The sequence below is a fragment of the Argentina anserina genome, chromosome 7 (assembly GCF_933775445.1).
Source record: "Argentina anserina chromosome 7, drPotAnse1.1, whole genome shotgun sequence".
In the NCBI taxonomy this organism is placed as follows: Eukaryota; Viridiplantae; Streptophyta; class Magnoliopsida; order Rosales; family Rosaceae; genus Argentina; species Argentina anserina.
In genome coordinates, this window is record NC_065878.1 from 4,406,219 (window position 1) to 4,429,823 (window position 23,605).

Here is a 23,605-nt window from a genome sequence, read left to right on the forward strand (position 1 = left end):
ACTTGTATTTGAGTCAATTTACCTCCTAAACTTGGTAAAAATTGCTGATTTGCACCCCATCCGTTAAATTTAACTGTTTCTATCCAATTTTGCGTCACATGTTATGCACATGAGGAGTAATATTGTCATTTTCTATTTATATTTTTCTTAAAAACAAATAAAATATTCTTTAAAATGAGGATTATTTTGTTAATCAAATTATTTATTTACATATTTTTTCTACATACTTAACACTACTTTGAATTATATATTCAACATACCTACTCATTCAAATATAGTGTGTTGTATATAAATATATTTTTATATATACACATTGTTGGAGGAGCAACAAAACGAGAATAATAACGACATAATAGAACAGAACGTAACCGTTTATTGATTGATAATGAGGCCAATATATAGGCATTACATAACCACAATCCCGTAGGATTTGGAGTCATAATCTATTACAGAGATGCGAATCTATCTCTAACAGGAAACCTAATAAGGCTAAGACACACACAATGGTAGAATAGTAAATTCTCTCGGAACACACATTTATTTTTAATTTTCAATGTATTTATTTATTTATATTTTTCTAATATCTTTTAACATACCATATCACATAAAATAATAAATATATAAATCAATAACATGTTTCGAAAAAACAAACATTGTAGCAACTGTTCCTCTTAAGTAATTTTATTAATTTATTTCATTATTAAATATGAATAAATATATAATGACAATACTGCCCCTTAAATGTATGACATGTGACTTAAAATTGGATTGAAAACATTAAATTTAACGAATATGGTGCAAATCGGCAATTTTTACTAAGTTTAAGAGGTAAATTGACTCGAATGCAAGTTTCGGGTATAAATCGACAATTTTTACCAAGTTTAAGAGGTAAATTGACTGGAATGCAAGTTCGGGGTTGAAATTGACAATTAAGACCAAATTTAAAATACAAATCAGAATTTTTGCCTAAAATAAATAGCTCTGAACTCTGGAGCAAATCGAGTGTTTTAATCCAAATCAGTCCCCATCTTCGAACTATACATGCTTGTATAAATATTACGGAATTTCGGAAGCTTACACATTAACATAGAATACCAAAAAACAAAAAGCAACAGAAAAAGCTTACTCACTAAGCAAAAGACAGATTCCCGCGTCGACACGTGTCCGGACACGTATCAGAAACACACCGAGACCCAAAAGCATATAAATAAATAAATAGTTAAATACCCTTCTCCAAGTCTCAACCCGAAGAGCGAATTTCAGAGCATATGAAATCGAAATCACAATTTTCTTCGAACTCATCCTCTTCCTTCGTCTTCTCCACTCTCCTCCTTTTCTCCTTCTTCGCAATCTCCGAAATGGCCACCCTCGGCGGCATCCGCGACTCCCCCGCCGGCTCCCAGAACAGCCTCGAAACCGAGTCCCTCGGCCGCTTCGCCGTCGACGACCACAACAAGAAGCAGGTACTTGTTTGAATTCCATGCTCTTCGTTTGTTTGTTTTAATTTGCGATGAGATTCAAATGGATTGGATTCTAATTTGCGATGCAGAATGGTGTGCTGGAGTTCGTCCGGGTGGTGAAGGCCAAGGAGCAGGTGGTGGCTGGCACTCTGCACCATCTGGTGGTGGAGGCCATCGACGGCGGGAAGAAGAAGCTTTACGAAGCCAAGGTATGGGTCAAGCCTTGGTTGGGGTTTAAGGAGGTTCAGGAGTTCAAGCACGCTGATGAACCTGAAGCTGTCTCTGAAGCGCCGTTGATTACCTCTTGTGATTTGGGGGTTAAGCAAGGTGAGTGACCTGTTGTGGTTTAGCTTTGGTGTTATGAATTATGGAGTGTGTGAGAGTGAGAATTGGGTTGTTGTGATCAGGTGGGCATGCTCCGGGGTGGCAAGATGTGCAGCCTCATGATCCTCAAGTTCAAGATGCAGCTCACCATGCTGTGAAGAGCCTTCAGCAGAGGTCGAATTCGTTGTTCCCCTATGAGCTGCAAGAGATTGTCCATGCTAAGGCTGAGGTCAGTAGTGATGCGCTTCCTTTCAATGCGTGTTTTTGTGATTATTTGGGTGGCTTATGACTTGTGTTTACAGCTAGTTGTGTATGTGTTGGTTTCTATATAGAATTGAGGTAAATATATGCAGCTGGGGCTATAACTACTGCTCGGCAGACCGATGTTTGTTATGTAAGAACTGCATGTGATTTAGTGAAATTGTTTATGTGGGTGAATCTGGGTAGATGGTAGAAGAACAAAGAAACTCGGAATTTGATTTTTCCATCAAGAACCAAATGTTTTGTGTTTCTTGACTAGGAATTCGTAACTTGATTCTATTGTTACCTTGATTACTTCCTTTCGGTTGATGCTGATTATTGATTATTCGTGTTGTAATTGTGAGGGCAGGTGATAGAAGACCATGCCAAGTTTAACATGCTTCTGAAGCTGAAGAGGGGAGACAAAGAAGAGAAATACAAAGTTGAAGTCCACAAGAACAATGAAGGTGCCTACAATCTGAACCAGATGGAGGCAGAGCACTGATTATAGAGAGCTTTCTAGCTTCCGATCATATAAGAACCGGATACATGTTCTGCTTTTGTTATTTGTATTTCCACTTAAACTCCCGGAACAATCTTCTCGCTTATTATCTATAGCAGCTTTCTATGTGTATTTCTTGTATAGCATTAAAATGTCTGCTTCTGGACCTGTTTATCAGTTCCTTTTACCCGGCCGGGTCTTCAATTAGAATCGAAAATCCTATATTCAGTAGGAATGAATTCCAAATCACATATTGGGTAACTTACTTAATCCTTCAGCCATCGGGAACCTTGTGCTGTCAGGAAAGCCAGAAGCTGGAGATATTGATTCTAACTTACCATAATGGTGAAAGACTTGTGCTAGTATAGAGTAACCATCAACTGAGAAACTATGCACAAAACCACGTCTTTTTATTAAGTAGAAGAGCTCAGGTGGGCGGTAGTAGTCCTCTGGTTTATAGTACATTTGGAGTTGAGTTTCTAGTTCCAGGGTTATGGAACTATTGCCGAGTTCTAATTTCTAAACGAAAGCTTCTTCGAGATCGAGAGAGAAACTTGTGTAAGAAGGCTGATGAGCTTTCAATACTGTGTGGTTCCGATGTATGCAGGATCATCTTTAAACCTCACAAGACCAAACCAGAGATATGGCCCCAAGATATTACGGAAGTCCAACGTATTATAAAAAACAAAATACAAGGAGAAGGTGGCGATGAGGAACAATGATGATAAAGGTTTGCGAAGTCCTTCGTCCCAGGTAATCAGAAATGCCACAGATGCTACTACTTCCCATTCTACTTCTGACCGTGAACAAAATAAGAAGAGAATGGACTTGAACCTTTCTAATTCTTATGATTCCGACAGTACAGGGAAGACGTCGCATGCTGATTACAATACTTTGAATGCAGGGAGTGCAAAAATTTCCAACAACGTATTGGTTGGAGATGATGAGGTAAAGCTTGCTTCACTAGAAGCTAAGCTGCAAGATATAACCAAGATCATTGCTTTAAGGGAAGCAACATGTGTTTAATTTCTAGCGAATTGTATGTAACATATATTATACACTAGGTCAATATTGCTAGATGTTTACATATAAGCTTTTCTTTCATGCTTTAAACAATCAGAGTGAAGCTTTAGACCTTTCCTGTTAGACCTTAATGTCTCGTGCTTGAGCCTCTATACATATGACGTTAATTTGTTCAAGAGTTTATTTTGTTTGTTTTTTTTTGGTTGAATCAAGCCTCGCAACATGGGCGAAATTTTATTGAAAATTGAAATATAAAGAACAACGATGAACTGGAGAGGACATCCCCTGCTCCTTCAAAAACTTGTACAAGAGTTGCATATGCGGACTATTGGAAGGACACTTCAACTAATGACTACTACATGACAGCAAATGCCAGCTCCATTGTGAATACAAATCTCAACTCAAACTAGTCTAGAGCGCGCTTCAATTTCCGAACCACCTTCATCAGCAACAACTGGCGTGTCTTGTGGATAAAGGAAAGGCTTTGGAGGCATTTTAATCAATTCAACTTCTCTTTCAAGCATCTCTACTACTTTGTTCATCGAATTAGGACGGTCACTAGGCTTCATCTGTATACACCACAATGCTACCATGAGCATCTTCTTTGTTATGTTTTTTTCCTCGTCGGTTGCATCTTCAATCTCTATCTCATTTCCTTCACTGAACTGGTCATAAACCCATGAAGGGAAGTATATCTGGCTAGAATGGGCCGCGACAGCATTCAAGTTCTTTCTCCTTCCTGCTATTTCCATCAGCAGCATTCCAAAACTATACATGTCAGCTTTGTTTGACACACCTCCAATATTCTTGTAAAACAATTCCGGAGCTATGTATCCAATCGTTCCTCTAGCTGCAGTCAGAATCAAACTGCTATCATCTAATGGGCACAGTCTTGCCAGACCGAAGTCTGAAATCTTGGGAACAAAATTCTCGTCTAGAAGAATGTTGTGTGGCTTGATATCAAAATGCAATATCTTGATGTCACATCCCTGATGCAAATAATCAATTCCACGGGCCACTCCTAGTGAAATCTCAAAAGCTTCCTTGCAACTTAAGGAAATGATACCTTCTTTAGGAAATATGTGCTTGTCAAGAGACCCGTTTGGCATGTACTCGTATATAAGAGCACGCTTTGATCCCTCAGCACAGTAGCCAATTAGTTGGACCACATTGACATGATGAATTCTTCCAATGGTAGCAACTTCATTCATAAAATCCTGTCCATTAGCTTTGGACTTCCCCAACATCTTTATAGCAACAAACCGACCGCTCCGGAGCTTTCCTTTATACACAGAGCCATAACCTCCTTCTCCTAATTTATCCTTGAATCCTCTGGTCATTTTCTTGATATTGGAGTAGGAGTACCTTATTGGCATGAGGTTGTTGTGAGACTGTAGAAATTCTTCAATAACAGAGTACATTGATAAATGACGTCTTTTCAACTTGAAGATTAAAAGCACAATCACACAGGGAACTCCGAGTACAACTTTTGTCCCAGTCCACAATATCACTGTAATGGAAAATAATAACTCATCAAAGAATAAGAAAAAGAAACAGTTTTTTTATCAGGTGCTAGGACTACTGCTAATTAATTTACGTTACCTGCATATAGAATGATTGCACCTGAATCTGCAAAAAAGAGAGAAGAGTTGTTCTGATGAGAGTTGTGATGATTTAAAAATTAAAATGGTCTCAGAAGAATAAGATTGAGATAGATAGTTGTCACCTAACAGTAACCCCCATCCGGATGAACAATTAATTTTGTTGGTATCAGCGTAGATGTAGCAATATGAATTTGGACTCCTCCTGTATCCTTCCTTCCATGAAAGTTCAAAGCCGTAGAGCAGCTGGTTGTGGATGTCTATGTAGGACCTGTTCACGTCCTTTGTACCATTCCATGATGACAAAACCATCAGCTCTATTGGGCATGAATCTAACAAATCCGATGCATTTATGCTTTCAGTGACAACGAAAGAATGGCCACTCAATGCATTAATGCAAGGAGAAGTATCCACATACAGCGATGAAATATTCTCCAGCCGAGTTTCGCACGTCATGAAAATTATAGGCTTTGACAGTTCAAACCGATACCTGTTCCTCAAATTGGCACCTTTCAATGTATAAGTGCTGTATGGATCATCATAACTGAAGTTATATCTGGACAACGAATAAGGAGGGATTGAAGAGCAGTTCCCCTTATGAACATTGGCATCCGCAACTTGGATTGTGGCGTTTTCATAATTGATGGCAAGTACAAAGTATTTGCCGGAATACAAGTACAGAACAGTGAGATTGTTCTCACAAGACAGGTTATACCTTAGGTCGCCGCACTCCTTTGGATCATCAATGAGTCGGAAGGGGTGACTTATATTACGGATGTTGCCGCAGGACGAGGGCTGACAGTAGCGTCGATGATCCTTAGCACGGCAAGGCACACAGCATAAACAAAGAACTACTAGAACAATAATGAACCGTGGTGGAACGGTTAGCCTAACCTTGCTCATGGCGAAATCTTAGTCTAGCTTGTTGCCCTCATCAGTTCCACACAAGCAGAGATGATATAGAGAAATGTTGTGATCAGACATGAACTTCACATATATTATTCAGCAAGGAAAAGATCTGACTTGTAAATTAGTGAAAGTGGGTCAGTTAATGTCCCAAATTCGTTATCGAATTTAATTTGACTCCATTTTATTGGCTACTTGAGATTTTTTGGTAAGGAACACTGGTTGTTTAATTGTCTAGTCATTTAGTCTTCATAGAAAGATACCTGCATCGAGAATATATATATATATATAACTTGTAAGAATACGGCAACCAATAATATCTGAGTGCAAAAGACAAGAGACTTGATTACAACTTTGTGGAACTAAGAGTCCCAAGAGATTAGCATGTCGAGATATATGGGTGCTTCCTGGAAGATGAGTGAACAGAACTAAGATTTGACATTGTTTAGTAATCTTGCTCAATTGTGTGTTCAATTCTTTGTTTGTTATCTTGTAGGGGACTACTTGTTTATTTCATTCATTTTGATATATATATACTGGATTTTTTGTTGTAGTTGTAACTTGTTGTCTAATTCAAATTGATATATGGAAATGTTGAAACATCGGAACTGCATCGAAGCCGCATCAGAAAGTGGATTACCCGAATATACGGTTTTATTGATCCGGAAAGTGATGATTTGCAAATTCGCCGAACCATTTAAAGTGGGTTGGTACCTAAGAGGCTATATATTAACAATAGAAGTTTATGGTCAGAACCATGTAAACGTAAACTTCCATGGTTCCCAAAGAAAGAAATATAAACATATAATGTTGTACACCAAGTTTTCAATGAAAGAATATGAACAAGAACAAAGAAGACAACATTTACAACAGAAATAATATCTATTAAGATTGAAAATTTTTACAAGTTTTTTCACATCCAAAAATTCTCTACTTCCAAACTTGCTGTTTTGCCTGTCAGTCTCAGTCTCGTGTTCATTAGTGTCTTAGTGGAAACCATTATGAGTCAAGTTGAGGTTGATAGCAAAGTTAAAGAGTTGCTCAGTTAGGGTTATCAAATTATTTTGAATCACATATACATCTCATAATTTACTGAATACTATTGTACAGCTCATCAAAACTGTTTTGGAAAGGAGTTCCTGAGAGAACTATACGTCTATGTGTTTTGATATTTGATGAAGCCTTCCACATATGACTTTTATCATTTCGAGGTGTATGCCCTTCATCAAAGACTACAATACCAGGAAAATCTAGCAGAATGTTCCTCATTTTCATAGCTAGGCCAGCTTTCTTGTCTGCAGAATTATGCGCCGTAGAAAGTTTCTCAAAAAGTCTGTAACTAATATCAAGGACGCTTCTTTCCTTGTTCCAGGAATATAACTTCAACCAATGACTACTTTCAACACTTTTGACATGGCGCTGGCCTATATTTTGAACCAAAATCTCAAGGGCTGCTTTGTTCTCCTTTCCGGAGAAACTTTGATTGTTAAGATTGTGAAAGGGTATTTCAAAGCCCCATTTTTAAACTCCTCTTCGCAGGTGTGAAGCATGGTACGAGGAGCAATTATCAGTGGCCTATATTTGGGGTTAAATTTCATGTATGCCTGAAGAAAGACAATGGTTAGACGTGTCTTCCCTGTTCCAGGTGCATGTGATATTATGCAACCACCCCCACCATCAGCATGAATTCTACCAGCTATTTGACTCCAAACAAATTCAAAACCTTCACGCTGGTGAGGGTACACACTACTATTAACACCAGGGATTAAGTCCCACACCGTGCCATCGACATGAGCATTGGAAGTAAGGCCAGACCCAGATTCATGACATTGTACCTCCTCAGGAATAGACCAGTTGTCTTCTGCATAGGATCTCTTGCCAGATCATCCATAAGGGTTTGGAGCCTGGAGTGATCATAACCAACGGCAAAATCAGATATCTGATAATTTGAATAGAAGTAGCAAGTTGAAAAGCAATGCAGTAGCCATGTTCAAACTAACAAGTAAGCTCATCCAAGTACTAAGCACCTATGCTTATTAGTGAACTATTATCAAGTATCAAATGCAATTCAGACATGTTTTTCAGGTTTCTATTTCTCTATGTCATGATCCTTTATGAAATTGTGTCTTCAATTATTCTTTTAGAATTCTTAAGAGCATTTAAGCTACAACATCAATACTCTATAAAGCTGGCTAGGTGGTAAGCTAAAAAATTGAAGTTAATCTATGAAATACTAATATATATATATATACGGAGGGGATCGAGGGCGGACGCCCCCAAAGTGCGGACGTCGCCGATTCCAACGACCGGCGACGCACAACGACGAGGAATGGTGCCGGCCGTGCTTCTCCCTCTCGGCGCTCCTGTCTGTGCCGGCCGGAGCTCCATCGTCGGCCCACGGTGGCCGGAATCTGTAAATTTCCCATAAACTTGAATTTTTTGGAAATTTGCAGATTCTTGCTGCCGTGGGCCGCCGATGGTGCTCTGGCCGGCACAGACAGGAGAGCCAGAAGGGGGGGGAGCACGGGCACCTTCCGCGCCGTCGTTGCATATCGTCGGTCGCTGGAATGGGCGAATCCATCCGTACGGATGGTTCGTGTAACGACCCTAAAATTTCAAGCTTAAAAACTCAAAATTTCAAAGTCGTTAAACACTAAACAATTTCAATGAAATCGAAATCATTTAAAATGCACAGCGGATCATTACTGAGTTCTCAATACAACTCAGATTACCAATTATTACAATCCAAATTATAATTCAACATTACATAAGATGGAAATGTAATAATCCTCACAATCTCTCACAAATCTCACAAATAAATCCACACCAATTCTCACACACAAATCCACGCTAAAAACTTCACCACAAGCAGGATACGAATGACTTCGAGTCTCCGGAATCGTCACTCAATCTCCACTAATCAACACCTACGGAATTATCCCCTACACCTTCGAATTGGTGCACCGGGATTGTAAACACAAACCCGGTAAGCTTATAGCTCGTATGAGTAAAATGAAAATATATTTCGCATATCAATATATATACGAAAAATCACAAATCAGCAAATATAAATGCCCTCATGAGTCAATGGACGGCCCATCTGGTTGTCCCAAAAATATATGAAGTGAAAGTGCTCATGAGAAATCGGGCAACCCTTCTGGTTACCCAAAAACATTCATAATACGGGTACTAATGAACGCTGGTACACATCCGTTACCCCTCACGTAGTACACCGCTGATATTGGGTAACCACCCGCTACCCAACATCCAAAACAATCTGAGTACTCATGAGCCGATAACCACCCGTTACCTCACATGCAGTACTACGGCAGACAGACTAGAGCTCTAACTGTATCGTAACTTTCGCCCAGCCAAAGGCTAGGTTCCGACTTGCCAAACACGTACAATAATCTCACATCATATTGTACAAAAATCAAGTCCGAAGACAATCAACATTTTAACAATCTCCATGTTAAAATTCACGTACAATAATCTCACATCATATTGTACAAATCAAAATCAAATGCTCGATAATATCTTGTCATCGAAATGACATCATCACGATAAAATCATAACAGTATATTATATAGCAAACTATATATATATGTACTTATTTACCATTTATACAATATATATATAATCCATTATATCATATACATGTCGTATTTCAATATTTAAAACTCTTGTAAAAATCTTGAATTCACCGCAAGGGTAGATTCGTAAAATATGTGAGATTTTACTCACCTTATCGACTCGAGCGTAATTCCACAATTTCCGAAGATAATTCATTTCCTTGATTTATCGATCACCTTGAAAAGATAAGAAAAGAATTTAGAAACATTTCGTAAACCTTTAAATGCCGTAACAGTAATAATCGGTTACTGTTCATCAATTTTCGGTTTTACGAATTTACTATTCACCGAGTACTATTCACTGTTTTACTATTCACGTATTTATTATTTATGTATTAATGTATAACTACACATCCAATACGTATCTTTGTACGAGTACATACTATTTACGTATTTCTATACGTATAAACACTATTCAAATGTACGTACTGTCTCAGTAAATAATAATTACCGAATTACCCTTCCAAAATTACTTTTTACCTTTACTAAAAGTAATTTACATTTACAATTACCCTATGTAAATAAAATTTACATTTACCGTACGTAACTCACCTTTTTACATTTACCGTACGTAAAAATAAATTACAAAATTACCCTTTTCGGAAACACTGTTCACGCCGCCGCACGTTGCGGCGCGTGGGGCTCACGCGCCGACGCCACCAACGGCGCGTGTCATGCCACCGCCGCCCCATTTCTCTTCCTTTCTCCTCTCTCTTCTCCTCCACGGCCTCACGCCGCCCCTAGGTCACTCCACGCCCCTATACGCGCGCCACCCATAGCGGCGGCATCTCCCCCAAATCCCTCCCCCTCCGATCTCCTCTAAAACTCCATCAAACCAACCAAAAACAACACAAATCCACACAACAAGCATCACAACATCCAATTAGATGGAAACCTCACCTATTCCGGGCCTTGGGAGCGCCGGAGCTCGTCGGAGAGTTCGGACCGATTGGGTTCGGTCCTTGCGAGTCGCGTCGAAGCTTCACGGTGGCGCTGGAGACCGTGGCTTGCTTGGAGGGGGACTGCGTCGAGCTTGCGAGGCTGCTGGTGTCGGCGGTGAAGGACACGTCGGCCTGGAGGCGGCGGATCGATGGAGGGAGTTTCTGAGGAGGGAGAGAGTTTCGGGGAGAGAGAAAGAAAGAGGGAGGGAGGCGGAGAGAAGAGAGAAAATGGGTTTCCTGAAATGGAAACCCTAAACACAAAAATATCCTATTTATACTCGTTTCCAAAATCGGAAACTAACTTCCGACATTAATAACTTCCACATTCGACGTCCGATTAAAACGCGTCACATACTCACGAACTCGTATCGACGAGCTCTACAACTTTCGTGAAGAAAGTTTTCACAACCGAGCAACGGAATAAAAGTCGATATATAGGTTGCGGTAACGTCACGTTTTTTCGAATTCGGAACGTTTACGTTTTAGTTTCATAACGTCGCAAACAATCACATTTATTCTAATTAAATTTCACAACTTGATAGAATCCAAATCAAACCAAATATTGTTTGAAAACTAGGGTTATTACAGTTCGCTCCTAATCCGGCCTCTATATGTATATATGTATATTTCTAGTGTGATGCTTGTACTTAATTTCTATCCCTTTCTACATTTTAACAGAGCACTGTGAAGTAAATTGAAGGGAGAAAAATAAAATAAGGCCATTGACATAAGAAAAGGAAAGGTCAATTGTCAAGTCCAAACATGCTGGATCATCACCGATACAAAATAATAATTATATGTATATACAATAGAAATAAGAATTATAACAATTTAAGATAATAAAAAAATGGTTACAACTCTTCTGGTCGCAACGTGAACTATAAATATGTTGTCAAATTCAGAGAAACTTAGGCATTTTAAAGGAAAAAGGAATAGAAATACAGCTCTGATGATTCCGAAGAATCCCAGCTACATGACGCAAGCCTTTCAGGCCTTCTGGATTAACAAAACGAAGCATACTACGTAGTGAGGCACGTACCAACAGAACATAAAGCACTATATTCAGTATAATCGCAATAGCACAGTGATTTTAGCTCAAAGAGCAACTGACAGCTAGGATGACCGATCTCAATAAATGAAAATAATTGCAGGACTTACAAAGTCTGGTACCACATACTTGACCTCCGGTGCACATGAAGGCAATATTTGCAAATCAACCCAATTTCTTCATAAGTTTAAGTTGATGTTACCCTCGACTACAAAGCATATTGTCACGGACCTAGTCATTCGGTTGTTATACTTGGTCCATGCGGCACTCCATCTCTATGGAGCCAGCCTTATCCAACGGGACAGTGCACTGGTTACGCCCTGCTTTGGGCTCATCAGGGGATCGGCTCTAGACCCCGACCAGTGTGTAGGGCGGCCAACTCCATTCTTCGACGTTAAGTCCCCGATTAGCGACAAGCTCCACAAATTTGTCGGCCTGCCTGAAGCCGTAGGAAGGAGCAACTATATATCACCCACACCTTCTAATCTTGGAGCAATCTCACACGTCCATGAAGCTCATATAACTAGCGATGCCCACAGTAGACACTCCCAAAAAACGGGACGTGACAACCTCCCCCACCAATCTTGGTGTATGTCCTCGTACACCGGATTCCCATTTGCGGACCGCGTAACCCTTGTACGCCCGCGATGCATGAGCCATGAAAGGAGTTCCTAAAGATCGCTCAACAATGCTTCGCGCCAGATATCTCGTCTTGGACTTTACCATGGATCCTCGTTTAGTCCTCCCCTTGGAGGCGACCCTGCCTACTCGACTCCCCCGCGGAGCCCCCCATGTCCTGAGGACATGGCGACAACCCTCAAGACCTCACTTGCTCTCTGTGTTTTACCTTGATATCTAACTACTGCTACCTATGTCCCTATTTATAGATGTCTAAACCTGAAACCTATAAGTCATTGGAAACCAATTCCCAATAGACATATAAACCATTACCAAGTAGGAAACCACCAAAGTGTTCCTTCTTTGATCAAGATCTAATGAATCCTTATCCTAAGTGGAATCGGATCCACAAACCTAACAATCTTCCACTTGGAGCCGATTTCACCAGTAGCAACAATCTTCAATACTCTTCAATCATAACAACTCGAAACCCACCATAGCCAACATCTCCCTCTTCAGGTTTGGAGACCAACTGAAGCCAAGCATAGCTTCAGTTTACCTATTGGCACATACTTAGTCAACATGTCCGCAGGATTTTCACTTCCTTGAATCTTCAACAATTGCAGCACTCCATTCTCCACGAGCTCTCTTATGCAATGATACTTAATAGGAATGTGTTTAGTCTTTGAATGAAAAACAAGGTTTTTTGCCAAGTGAATTGCACTTTGACTATTACTGTGCAAAGCACAAATCTCCTTCTTGCCAAACACGTACAATAATCTCACATCATATTGTACAAAAATCAAGTCCGAAGACAATCAACATTTTAACAATCTCCATGTTAAAATTCAAGTACAATAATCTCACATCATATTGTACAAATCAAAATCACATGCTCGATAATATCTTGTCATCGAAATGACATCATCACGATAAAATCATAACAGTATATTATATAGCAAACTATATATATATATGTACTTATTTACCATTTGTACAATATATATAATCCATTATATCATATACATGTCGTATTTCAATATTTAAAACTCTTGCAAAAATCTTGAATTCACCGCAAGGGTAGATTCGTAAAATATGTGAGATTTTACTCACCTTATCGACTTGAGCGTAATTCCACAATTTCCGAAGATAATTCATTTCCTTGATTTATGGATCACCTTGAAAAGATAAGAAAAGAATTTAGAAACGTTTCGTAAACCTTTAAATGCCGTAACAGTAATAATCGGTTACTGTTAAGCAATTATCGGTTTACGAATTTACTGTTCACTGAGTACTATTCACGTATTTACTATTTATGTATTAATGTATAAATACACATCCAATACGTATCTCTGTACGAGTACATACCGTTTACGTATTTCTGTACGTATAAACACTATTCAAATGTACGTACTGTCTTAGTAAATAATAATTACCGAATTACCCTTCTAAAATTACTTTTTACCTTTACTAAAAGTAATTTACATTTACAATTACCATATGTAAATAAAATTTACATTTACTGTACGTAAATCACCTTTTTACATTTACCGTACGTAAAAATAAATGATAAAATTACCATTTTCGGAAACACTGTTCACGCCGCCGCACGTGGCGTCGCGTGGGGTACACGCGCCACCCGCCGGCAGGCTGCGCGTGGGGCTCATGCGCCGACGCTACAAACGGCGCGTGTCACGCCACCCCCGCCCTATTTCTCTTCCTTTCTCCTCTCTCTTCTCCTCAACAATTACCATAGAGCAGCTCGTTGTGGATATCTATGTAGGACCTTTTCACGTCCTTTGTACCATACCAATCCGCTGAGGACAAAACCTGTAGCTCTATATTGCATGAATCCAACAATTCCGATGCATATAAGCCTTCAGTGACAACGACAAAAGAATGGCCACTTGTTGCGTTAATGCAAGGCGCAGTATCCACATACAGAGATGAAGTATTATCTGGCCGAGCTTCACAGGTCAGAAACATGATAGCGATTGTCTCTTCAGGACAATAGGCGTTCCTCCAATTGGCATGTGGGTCGACATGATGACTGAAGTTATAGCTGGACAACGAATAAGGAGGAAGTGAAGAGCAGTTACCCTTATGAACGTTGGCATCCACAACTCGGATTGTGGCATTTTCATAATTGATGGCAAGTACAAAGTATCTTGCTGGATACAAGTGTAAAACAGTGAGATTGTTCTCACAAGACAGGTTATACCTTATGTCACCGCACTCCGGTGGATCATCAAGGAGTCGGAACGGGTAACTTATATTAGGGATGTCGCCGCAGGACGAGGGCTGACAGTAGCGATCCTTAGCATGGCAAGGTACACAACATAAACAAAGAACTACTAGAACGATGAACTGTGCTAGCCTGACCTTGATCATGGCTAGGGAGACAGATCAATCAAATCTAAGTTAGCTTCATGCCCGCATCAAGTCCACCCAAGCTGAGATGTTGTTATCAGTACTAAACAACATTATACGTATATGAGATGATTGGGATCATGACTTACTATTACATGACTTACTATTCAATGCGGAAAAGAGCTTGGAGTTTGACTAATGGAATCCCAGTGTTATCGATATCATATTAATCTGGCTCCATTTTTAGTGGCTACTTCCACAAAATAGGAACAGTACTGCCAATATTATTTGTTAATTTCCTAGTCGTTTAGTCTTCATCATATATATTCTCAACTTTTAGAACACGGCAACCAATAATATCTGAGTGCGAAAGACTTAATGTGCTTGACTTGAGCTCATCCACAAAGTTTAGTCGTTTCAAGATTTCACCTCTCAACTAACCAAGACCACATATGAAAACTCAGAAGATTTTAGCATGTAGAGATCGATGGGTGCTTCCTGGAAGATGATCGAGTGAACAGAACTAATATTTGACATCGATCTTGTCCCAAGGTTAAGTTCAGCTCATATTAAGTTTTCATGCATTTTTTTTTTTTGGAAATGAAGTTTTCATCCATTGTATGCTAATATTTCAAATATAAGATAATAATGTGAGATTATAAATCAAAATGAAGGACAAAAAACAAATGAGCGTTGACAATAACAGTTAATTATACAAGTAACAAGGCCTTCATGGAACAAATTAATACAGCATGCTGGTACTTAAAAATATACATTCAGTATGGATCGGCCAAATGATATACCATTTAAAAGTTCAGTAAGGAATGTTTATTCAGTAACAATATGTTCGAATAAGAAATATGCACAATTCGAAAGTATTTTACAACTTCCTTCAGAAAATACTGATAGTTGGTTTAAGCTCAAACCGCGTGACGCACTGACTGACGCTCCCTCTTCAATCATGCCCTGTTGACTTGGGTCTTCTTTGAGCATGTTGTGACTTGTGAGGGAAAAACCATGTTGCCTTTTTGAAACAATCCAACATGGCAACATTAGCGAAGATGGTCATAGACAAAGGATGGTTCATCAGACAAAAACTAAATTCCATTCTGAAGTCTGAACTTCTGAATTTATAAACTCTCCTTTGATTTCTATTCCATATAAAAAGCTTGCACCTTCCATGTAAATGTCTGTGTTATAGATCAATACTTCATCAGTTCATCTGCATTAGAGTTGGCTATTAAACAAACCTCATTGAATGTAAAGTTTTACTTGGCCCAACTCCACTTGGATTCTATTGGATTCATACAAGTTTAATCATGCAGCAACTCCACTTACATATAAGCTTCTCTTTCATGCTTTGAACAATCAGAGTGAAGCTTCAGACCTTTCCTGTTAGATCTTAATGTCTCGCGCTTGAGCCTCTATACATATGAAGTTAAACTTGTTCAAGAGTTTATTTTGTTTTGCTTTTTTTTTTTCGGGCTGAATCCAGCCTCGCAACATGGCGAAATTTATTGAAAATTAAAATAAAAAGAAGAACGATGAACGGGAAAGGACAGCCCTGATCCTTCGAAAACTTGAATAAGAGTTGTATATGCGGACTATTGGAAGGACACATATTAACTAATAACTACTACATGATATATAGCAAATGCCAGCTCCATTGTGATTTGTGAATACAATCTCAACTCAAACTAGTCTAGAGCTTCAATTTCCAATGGCATTGAAGCTGTCAAAGTTGTTTCCGAACCACCTTCATCAGCAACAACTGGCGTGTCTTGTGGATAAAGGCATTTCAATCAATTCAACTTCTCCTTCCAGCATCTCTACTACTTTGTTATCGAATTAGGACGGTCACTAGGCTTCATCTGTATACACCAAAGTGCTACCATGAGCATCTTCTTTGTTATTTTCTTTTCCTCGTAGGTTGCATCTTCAATTTCCATCTCATTTCCTTCACTGAACTGGTCGTAAACCCATGAAGGGAAGTATATTTAGCTGGAATGGGCTGCAACTGCATTCAAATTCTTTCTCGTTCCTGCAATTTCCATCAGCAACATTCCAAAACTATACATGTCAGCTTTGTTTGACACTCCTCAAATATTGTAAAACAATTCCGGAGCTATGTATCCAATGGTTCCTCTGGCTGCAGTCAGGATCAAACTGCTATAATCCAATGGGCACAGTCTGAAATCTTGGGAACGAAATTCTCGTCTAGAAGAATGTTGTGTGGCTTAATATCAAAATGCAATATTTCCATGTCACATCCCTGATGCAAATAATCAATACCACGGGCCACTCCTAGTGAAATCTCAAAAGCTTCCTTGCAGCATAAGAAAATGATACCTTCTTTTGGAAATATGTGTTTGTCAAGAGACCCGTTTGGCATGTACTCATATATAAGAGCACGCTTTGATCCCTCAGCACAATAGCCAATTACTTGCACCACATTGACATGATGAATTCTTCCAATAGTAGCAACTTCATTCATAAAATCCTGTCCATTAGCTTTGGACTTTCCCAACATCTTAATGGCAACAAGACGACCGCTCTGGAGCTTTCCTTTATACACAGAGCCATAACTGTTGGGGAATGCGGAAGAATAAACTGTAGAATGGAAATCGAAATAACGCACAACCACAAACGGAAAATAAAAATGATAGATAACACCGGGATTTAACGTTGTTCGGTAAATTGCCTACGTCCACAAGTAACAACAATAAAGAACCTCAACTATATGAAGAAATGTTACACCGAGAGAAACACTACTTCAAGATTCACACTTGAAGGGATACACTCTCACACACTTTATTTTGCTACACACACAAAACTCTCAACTTGAAGTTTTCTCTCTATCTCTCACTCTTGATCACACACAATATGATTTCTCTTTTATTGTTCTTCTATGTTTATTGCACCATTTCTCATGCCTTTATATAGGCAAACATCTTTGTGCAATTCATGAATTTGCATGTAACATGCATGGAAGCAAAGTCAATCTTCATCCTTGATTCATGCTCAATGTTGGCATGCTCATCAATGCATTCTTCTTTCTTTGTCAAACAAATCAGCCACCTACCACCATAAGGTGTTTCTTACCTTCAACAAAGGCTGTTCCAAGTTCCAACAAAATCAACTCCATCAATTAATGGGTCACCAATGCAATAGGTGTGCTTGATTTACTCATGTGAACATCACATAGTTTTCTCACCTCCATTAAGGAGGGATTGATCCTATCAATCTCCCCCTTCCGACTTAGATGGAGGGATGCGCCGTTACAGACGTGTTTCTGCAGAACTCGAACTTCTCCTTCGGTAGAGACTTCGTCATCATATTCGAACTGTTCTTGTCTGTATGAATTTTCTTCAGCAGCATTTCCTTAGCTTCCAGCACATCACGTAGCCAGTGATACCTCACATCAATGTGCTTTGACCACGAGTAAAAACACGAATTTTTGCTCAAGTGAATCACGCTTTGACGGTCACAGTGCAAGACAAACTCTTGTTGTGTATGACCCAATTCATGTAGGAATCTCTTTAACCACAAAATATCTTTGCACGCTTCTGTAGATGCAATATACTCTGCTTCCATAGTTGACAAAGCAACACATTTTTGTAGCTTTGATTGCCACGAGACAGCTCCCCCTGAAAACGTGATCAGGTATCCGGATGTGGACTTTCTCGTGTCAATATCCCCGGCCATATCTGCATCTGTGTAGCCAACTAGTTGAGGCTTGTCACTTCCAAAGCATAGACTCATCTTTGAAGTTCCTCGCAAGTATCTCAGAATCCACTTGACAGCATTTCAGTGCTTCTTGCTGGATTAGATAAGAATATGCTAACAACACCAATCGCATGTGTTATGTCTGGTCTAATAAAATCATCGCGTACATTAAGCTCCCTACTGCTGAGGCATATGACACTATTTCCATTTCTTCCTCCTCCTTCTGACTCGTAAGACTCTGTTTTGAGCTGAGTTTCATGTGACTAGCAAGTGGAGTAGCAACTGGTTTTGCTTTCTCCATGTGGAAACACTCTAGTACCTTCTCAATATACTTTCCTTGTGATAACCACAATTTCTTGTTCCCACGATCACGGGAAATCTCCATGTCCAAAATCTGCTTGGCTGGTCCCAAATCCTTCATATAAAAGGACTTTGATAAATCCGCCTTTAACTGCTGAATCATAGTAGTATTTTTGCCAACAATTAACATATTATCTACATAAACTAGTAAGATGATAAAATTACCTCCAGCGGGTTGTTCAATATAAACACACGGATCTGTTGACGTTCTCTTGCACCCATGACTCACCATGAAAGAGTCAAACTACTTATACCATTGTCTTGGTGCTTGCTTCAATCCGTACATGCTTTTCTTAAACTTGCAAACCATATGCTTCTTTCCATTGACTTCGAAGTCTTCTGGTTGCTCTATATATATTCTCCATCTAAATCACCATGAAGAAATGCAGTCTTTACGTCCATCTGCTCCACCTCTAGATCCATGCTCGCAGCGTTGCCCAAAATGAGTCTAATCGAAGTCATCTTGACAACAGGTGAGAAAATCTCATCAAAATCAATTCCTTCTTTTTGGCTAAATCCTTTGACAACTAAGTGAGCCTTGAACTTTGTCAGTTTCTTATTCTCATCTCGCTTTAACTTGAACACTCACTTGTTCTTGAGTGCTTTTCGGCCTTTCGGAAGCTTCACCAACTCATAGGTGTCGTTCTTTAGTAAAGACTCCATCTCAGACTCCATGGCTAGTCTCCATTTGTCGTGGTCTTGATGAATCTTTGCTTCCCTGTAACTTTTAAGCTCTTCGTCACTGGTCAAAATGATGTAATTTGCATAAGGATCATCTCCATCATTAGTCACCAAAATATATTGAGATGATGGATGCATGGTGGATGGAATCTGCCTCCTGGTGCTTCTACGAACAGCTACTTGATTATTCACATGCTGCTCCCCCTGATAACACTCCCCTTTATCTTCAACCTCAGCATCTCCCGTGTCAGGTACATTTTCAACTCTATCACCTTGCAGCCCAATATTGGATTCCTGCTGCAACTGTGAATCATAAATGCGACTATCACTTGTTTCATTTGGTAGTACCTCTTTGTCGAAATCTGTAATAGATTGATCTTCATGGAACACCACATCTCTGCTTATGAACTTCTTAGTCTTTAGATTCCACAACCGGTAGCCAAACTCTTCTTCACCATAGCCGAAAAATATGCATGGTATTGCCTTGTCATCCAGCTTTTTCCTCTGCTCTTTGGATACAAGTGCGAATGTTTTACATCCAAACTCTCAAATGTGAGTATGATGCATCTTTCCCGGTCCAGACTTCACTTGGAGTCTTAAATTTCAAAGGTACTCACAATGATCTATTGATTAGGTAGCACGCAGTCTTCATAACTTCTCCCCAAAAATCTTTTGATAATTTTGCCATCCTCAACATGCATCTGACTTTCTCCATAATGGTACGGTTCATCCGCTCTACTACGCCATTATGTTGATGGGTGTCAGGAACTGTCTTCTCATGTCTGATGCCATGCTTTGCACAATAATCTCTAAATTCGTGCGTTATGTACTCTCAGCCACTATGTACTCTAAATTCGTGGAAAATTGTAAACGTCTGGAACACATGATCTTTGGATTTCAACAAATAAACCCAAACCTTTCGTGAAACATCATATCATTCTTCTTCCATCAGGCCACACACATCTGAATGTACAAGATCTAGAATATTTTCTTTCCTAGTGAAAGTCTTTGAAAAACTAATTTTCTTATGCTTACCAAATAAACAATAATCACAAGAGTCTAGTGAGTTACATTTGGCAACATGAATTAGCGACTTCTTTGCCAACAACTGTAGTCTTTTCTCACTCATGTGGCCAAGACGTCTATGCCACAACCTTGGAGAAGATTACTCGACTGCATTCAGCTCACTCTTGCCTACCTTTCCATAGGTCTTGTAGAGTGTGCAACACATTTTTCCTCTGGCAACTACAAGAGATCCTTTGGTAAGCTTCCACTTTCCATCACCACCATGATGATGAAAGCCTTGTCGATCAACTACACCAGTTGACATAAGATTGAGACGTAGACCAGGAACATATCTCACATCTTTCAACAATAACTGACAGCCCACATATGTCTACAAGAAAATATCTCCAATCCCAGCAATATTGGAGTAGCTATCATTTCTCATCTTCACTTTACCAAAATCACTTGTTTTGTACGTAATGAAGAACTCTATGTGAGAGGTGGCATGAAACGAGGCTCTAGAATCAACGATCCATTGAACTCTAAGATTATCTACTAGTAGACATTCACCTCCAAGTGACAGGAACTCACACTCATCATGAGACACCGCAGCAGCAACATTGTTCGTGTCCTCCTTTTGTTGATAAGTAGCGTCTTCTCTCGCTTCTTTGAATTCCCGCTTCAATTTGTTACAAATTTTCTTCATGTGGCCTGGAAGACCACAATGATGACACTTTCCGCTGAACCTTGTTCTGGATTTGCTCATACTCATTTCATGACCTCTGGGTCCTTTGCTCTTGCTCATTCGTCTCCTCTCCGCAACGAAGAATTGACCATTTTCTGAACTTGATGAAAAACTCATTCTTGTTTCTTCGTTCAACATATTATCTTTAATATTTTCCATAGGTAATACACCATTAGGAGCAGAGTTACTTACAGTGACAACAAATGTCTGGTAACGACCCGAGCAGCAGCAGCAACGCTTGTAACTCATCATCAATCTTCATGCTCATCATTGCTAATTGATTGAGTACACTCTGGAAGTTGTTGAGCTACTCGGTCACTCGAACGTCTCCCCGATACTTCATGTTGACGAGCTCTTTAATGAGAAAAGCTTTCTTGGCAGTAGTCTTTTTCTCAAATAAGGACTCCAGCTTCAACCAAATCTCATGCGCGCTGGTTTCATTGGCAACATGGTGAAACACACTATCGTCCACCCATTCACGAATATGACCGATGGCTTTACGGTTCATCTTCATCCAAATTGCTAGTGAATTCTCACTTGGCTTGGCATCGTCTCCCTCGATCGGCTCATGTAAATCTTTGCAATAGAGAATATCCTCCATTCTCGGCTTCCAGGTAATCTAGTTGGAGTGGTTTGAGTCTGATCATGATACTCTGTGATCCTTCCATTCTAGTAGCTCCCAGTCAGAACCATGAGCTTGATAGGAGCACTTTGTGCGACGTTCTTAACATGTTTTTACCTCTAGTTGTACTTTGCTTAGCTCTTATTATTGTAGTATTGAGTCATTTAGTCGAGTTAGGAGTCTATGGTGGCGTTGGTTGCATTTTGGTGCTAAAACATGTTGAAAAACACAGAAGTTGTCGAGAGTCCTATTTAGGAAACCTAGTTAAATTAGGAGTCTTCATAAAAAGACATTTCTATAATATTAGTGATAATTTGAGAATCATATTTGTATTAGGAGTAATTTTTAGACTAGGAAACGTACTATTTAGGAAAGTTCTACTTAAACTGAAACGCTTATTCCGTAATTTTCATAATCTTACTCTCCTATTCTAGTAACTTACTTGATCTTATTATTTGAATTATTTTGTCTTTATCTTGTCTTTTATTATTTTCAAATTTTAAAAGATGACATTGTGTAGCTACAATGAAGGAAAAAAAATAGAGGAAAAGTCAAAGCAAAGGAGAAAAATAAAGAAAGAATGAGACACCTAAAAAGGGGAAGAAGAATGAATTGATCAAAGGACCCATCAATTACAAATATAAGTGAAAGAAAAATGAAGAGATAAATGAGGGATTAAATAAATAAAAAGAGATAATGCAACAGAGAAAGAAATAGACACATAAAAAGGAGAAAAAGAATGAATTTATCAATAACCTACGACTCAAAAGTGCCAGACAACAATTTAGTTTACAAATAAATCATTACTTAATTTGATAAAGCAAATAATGACCAAAATTTACAAATAAGAACTAAATGATAGCATGTTGTCACATGTCATAAAATATTTTACTTTCTTACCCCTCTTTAACTCATAATGTTTGTTTCTATCAATTGAGAAATTATCTGCTACTGTCGATTATAAAAACTAACTGCTACTGTCGACTATAAAAACTAACTGCTACTGTCGAGTTAAAAACTAGCTAATACTGTCGACTTGGAAGACACTTGCTTCTGTCGACTTGGAAGGTACATGCTATTGTCGACTATGAATCTAACTATATTGTCGACTTAAAAGGTACCTGCTAATGTCGACTATAAATCTAGCTGCTACTGTTGACTGAGAAACTAATTGCTACTGTGATTTTTGGTGAGCAAAATTCAAAATTTCAAAATTTCTCAAAACATATGCAATATGGTACTTAAATGAAAGCCCATGACATAATGAACAAATTTATGTAATGGTTCACCTCCAAATTACCAGTGGTTTGGTCGGAAAACTTAAATTTGCCAGAAAAAAAAACTAAAAAATGAGGAGAGAGAAATTTGTTAGATCTAGGAGCAATGGTCTAAACAGCGGTTATCGGCATCGTATCGGTTTTGTAAAATAAGGATATAACGGGAATATATCGAAATATATCGGATTTATCATTTTTGCTAATTTTTAATTAAATTTAATATATTTATAAACATATACATCAAAATATACCAAATAAACTTGAGAAATTAAAACTTATAGAAGTAAATGTACTAAATAAACTTCATAAAAAAATATTTGATTGTTTTGACAATTAAAATACATAAATAGTATTAATTAATAAAAATAGAAGTGATCATTCATCATAAACTCTCTCGTCATCGAATGCTATTGACGAAACTTTCATTTTAAAAAAATTATTTTTTCAAAACAATGTGATTTTAATTTTTTTTTAAAAGCACTGATATATCGAGTCAAACTCACTTGATATATCGTCATTTGACT

General features: G+C 38.7%; 3 protein-coding genes and 1 pseudogene across 4 annotated transcripts; 1 reads left to right on the forward strand and 3 right to left on the reverse strand.

The window, feature by feature from the left end:
* The first annotated feature begins 1,240 nt into the window (after positions 1-1,240).
* On the forward strand, positions 1,241-2,658 carry LOC126801570 (cysteine proteinase inhibitor 6). Its single transcript, XM_050528960.1, has 4 exons — positions 1,241-1,463; positions 1,550-1,787; positions 1,868-2,013; positions 2,395-2,658. The coding sequence occupies exons 1-4, from the start codon at positions 1,269-1,271 to the stop codon at positions 2,527-2,529; spliced, it is 714 nt and encodes a 237-aa protein (XP_050384917.1). The 5' UTR covers positions 1,241-1,268; the 3' UTR covers positions 2,530-2,658.
* A 1,156-nt stretch (positions 2,659-3,814) lies between these two features.
* On the reverse strand, positions 3,815-6,101 carry LOC126802331 (rust resistance kinase Lr10-like). 2 transcript variants are annotated; one of them, XM_050529946.1, is made up of 4 exons: positions 5,866-6,101; positions 5,276-5,640; positions 5,152-5,178; positions 3,815-5,059 (listed from the first exon to the last, which is right to left on the reverse strand). In XM_050529946.1, exons 1-4 carry the CDS (start codon positions 6,051-6,053, stop codon positions 3,951-3,953), a joined length of 1,689 nt encoding a protein of 562 aa, XP_050385903.1. In that variant the 5' UTR covers positions 6,054-6,101; the 3' UTR covers positions 3,815-3,950. The 2 variants fall into 2 exon arrangements, with proteins under 2 accessions (XP_050385903.1, XP_050385902.1); XM_050529945.1 differs by having other exon boundaries at positions 5,276-6,101.
* A 7,934-nt stretch (positions 6,102-14,035) lies between these two features.
* LOC126803438 (LEAF RUST 10 DISEASE-RESISTANCE LOCUS RECEPTOR-LIKE PROTEIN KINASE-like 1.2) lies at positions 14,036-14,686 on the reverse strand. Its single transcript, XM_050531248.1, has one exon. The coding sequence runs from the start codon at positions 14,684-14,686 to the stop codon at positions 14,036-14,038; it is 651 nt and encodes a 216-aa protein (XP_050387205.1).
* Positions 14,687-16,426: 1,740 nt separating this feature from the next.
* On the reverse strand, positions 16,427-17,885 carry LOC126803439 (rust resistance kinase Lr10-like; annotated as a pseudogene).
* Between the last annotated feature and the right edge of the window lie 5,720 nt (positions 17,886-23,605).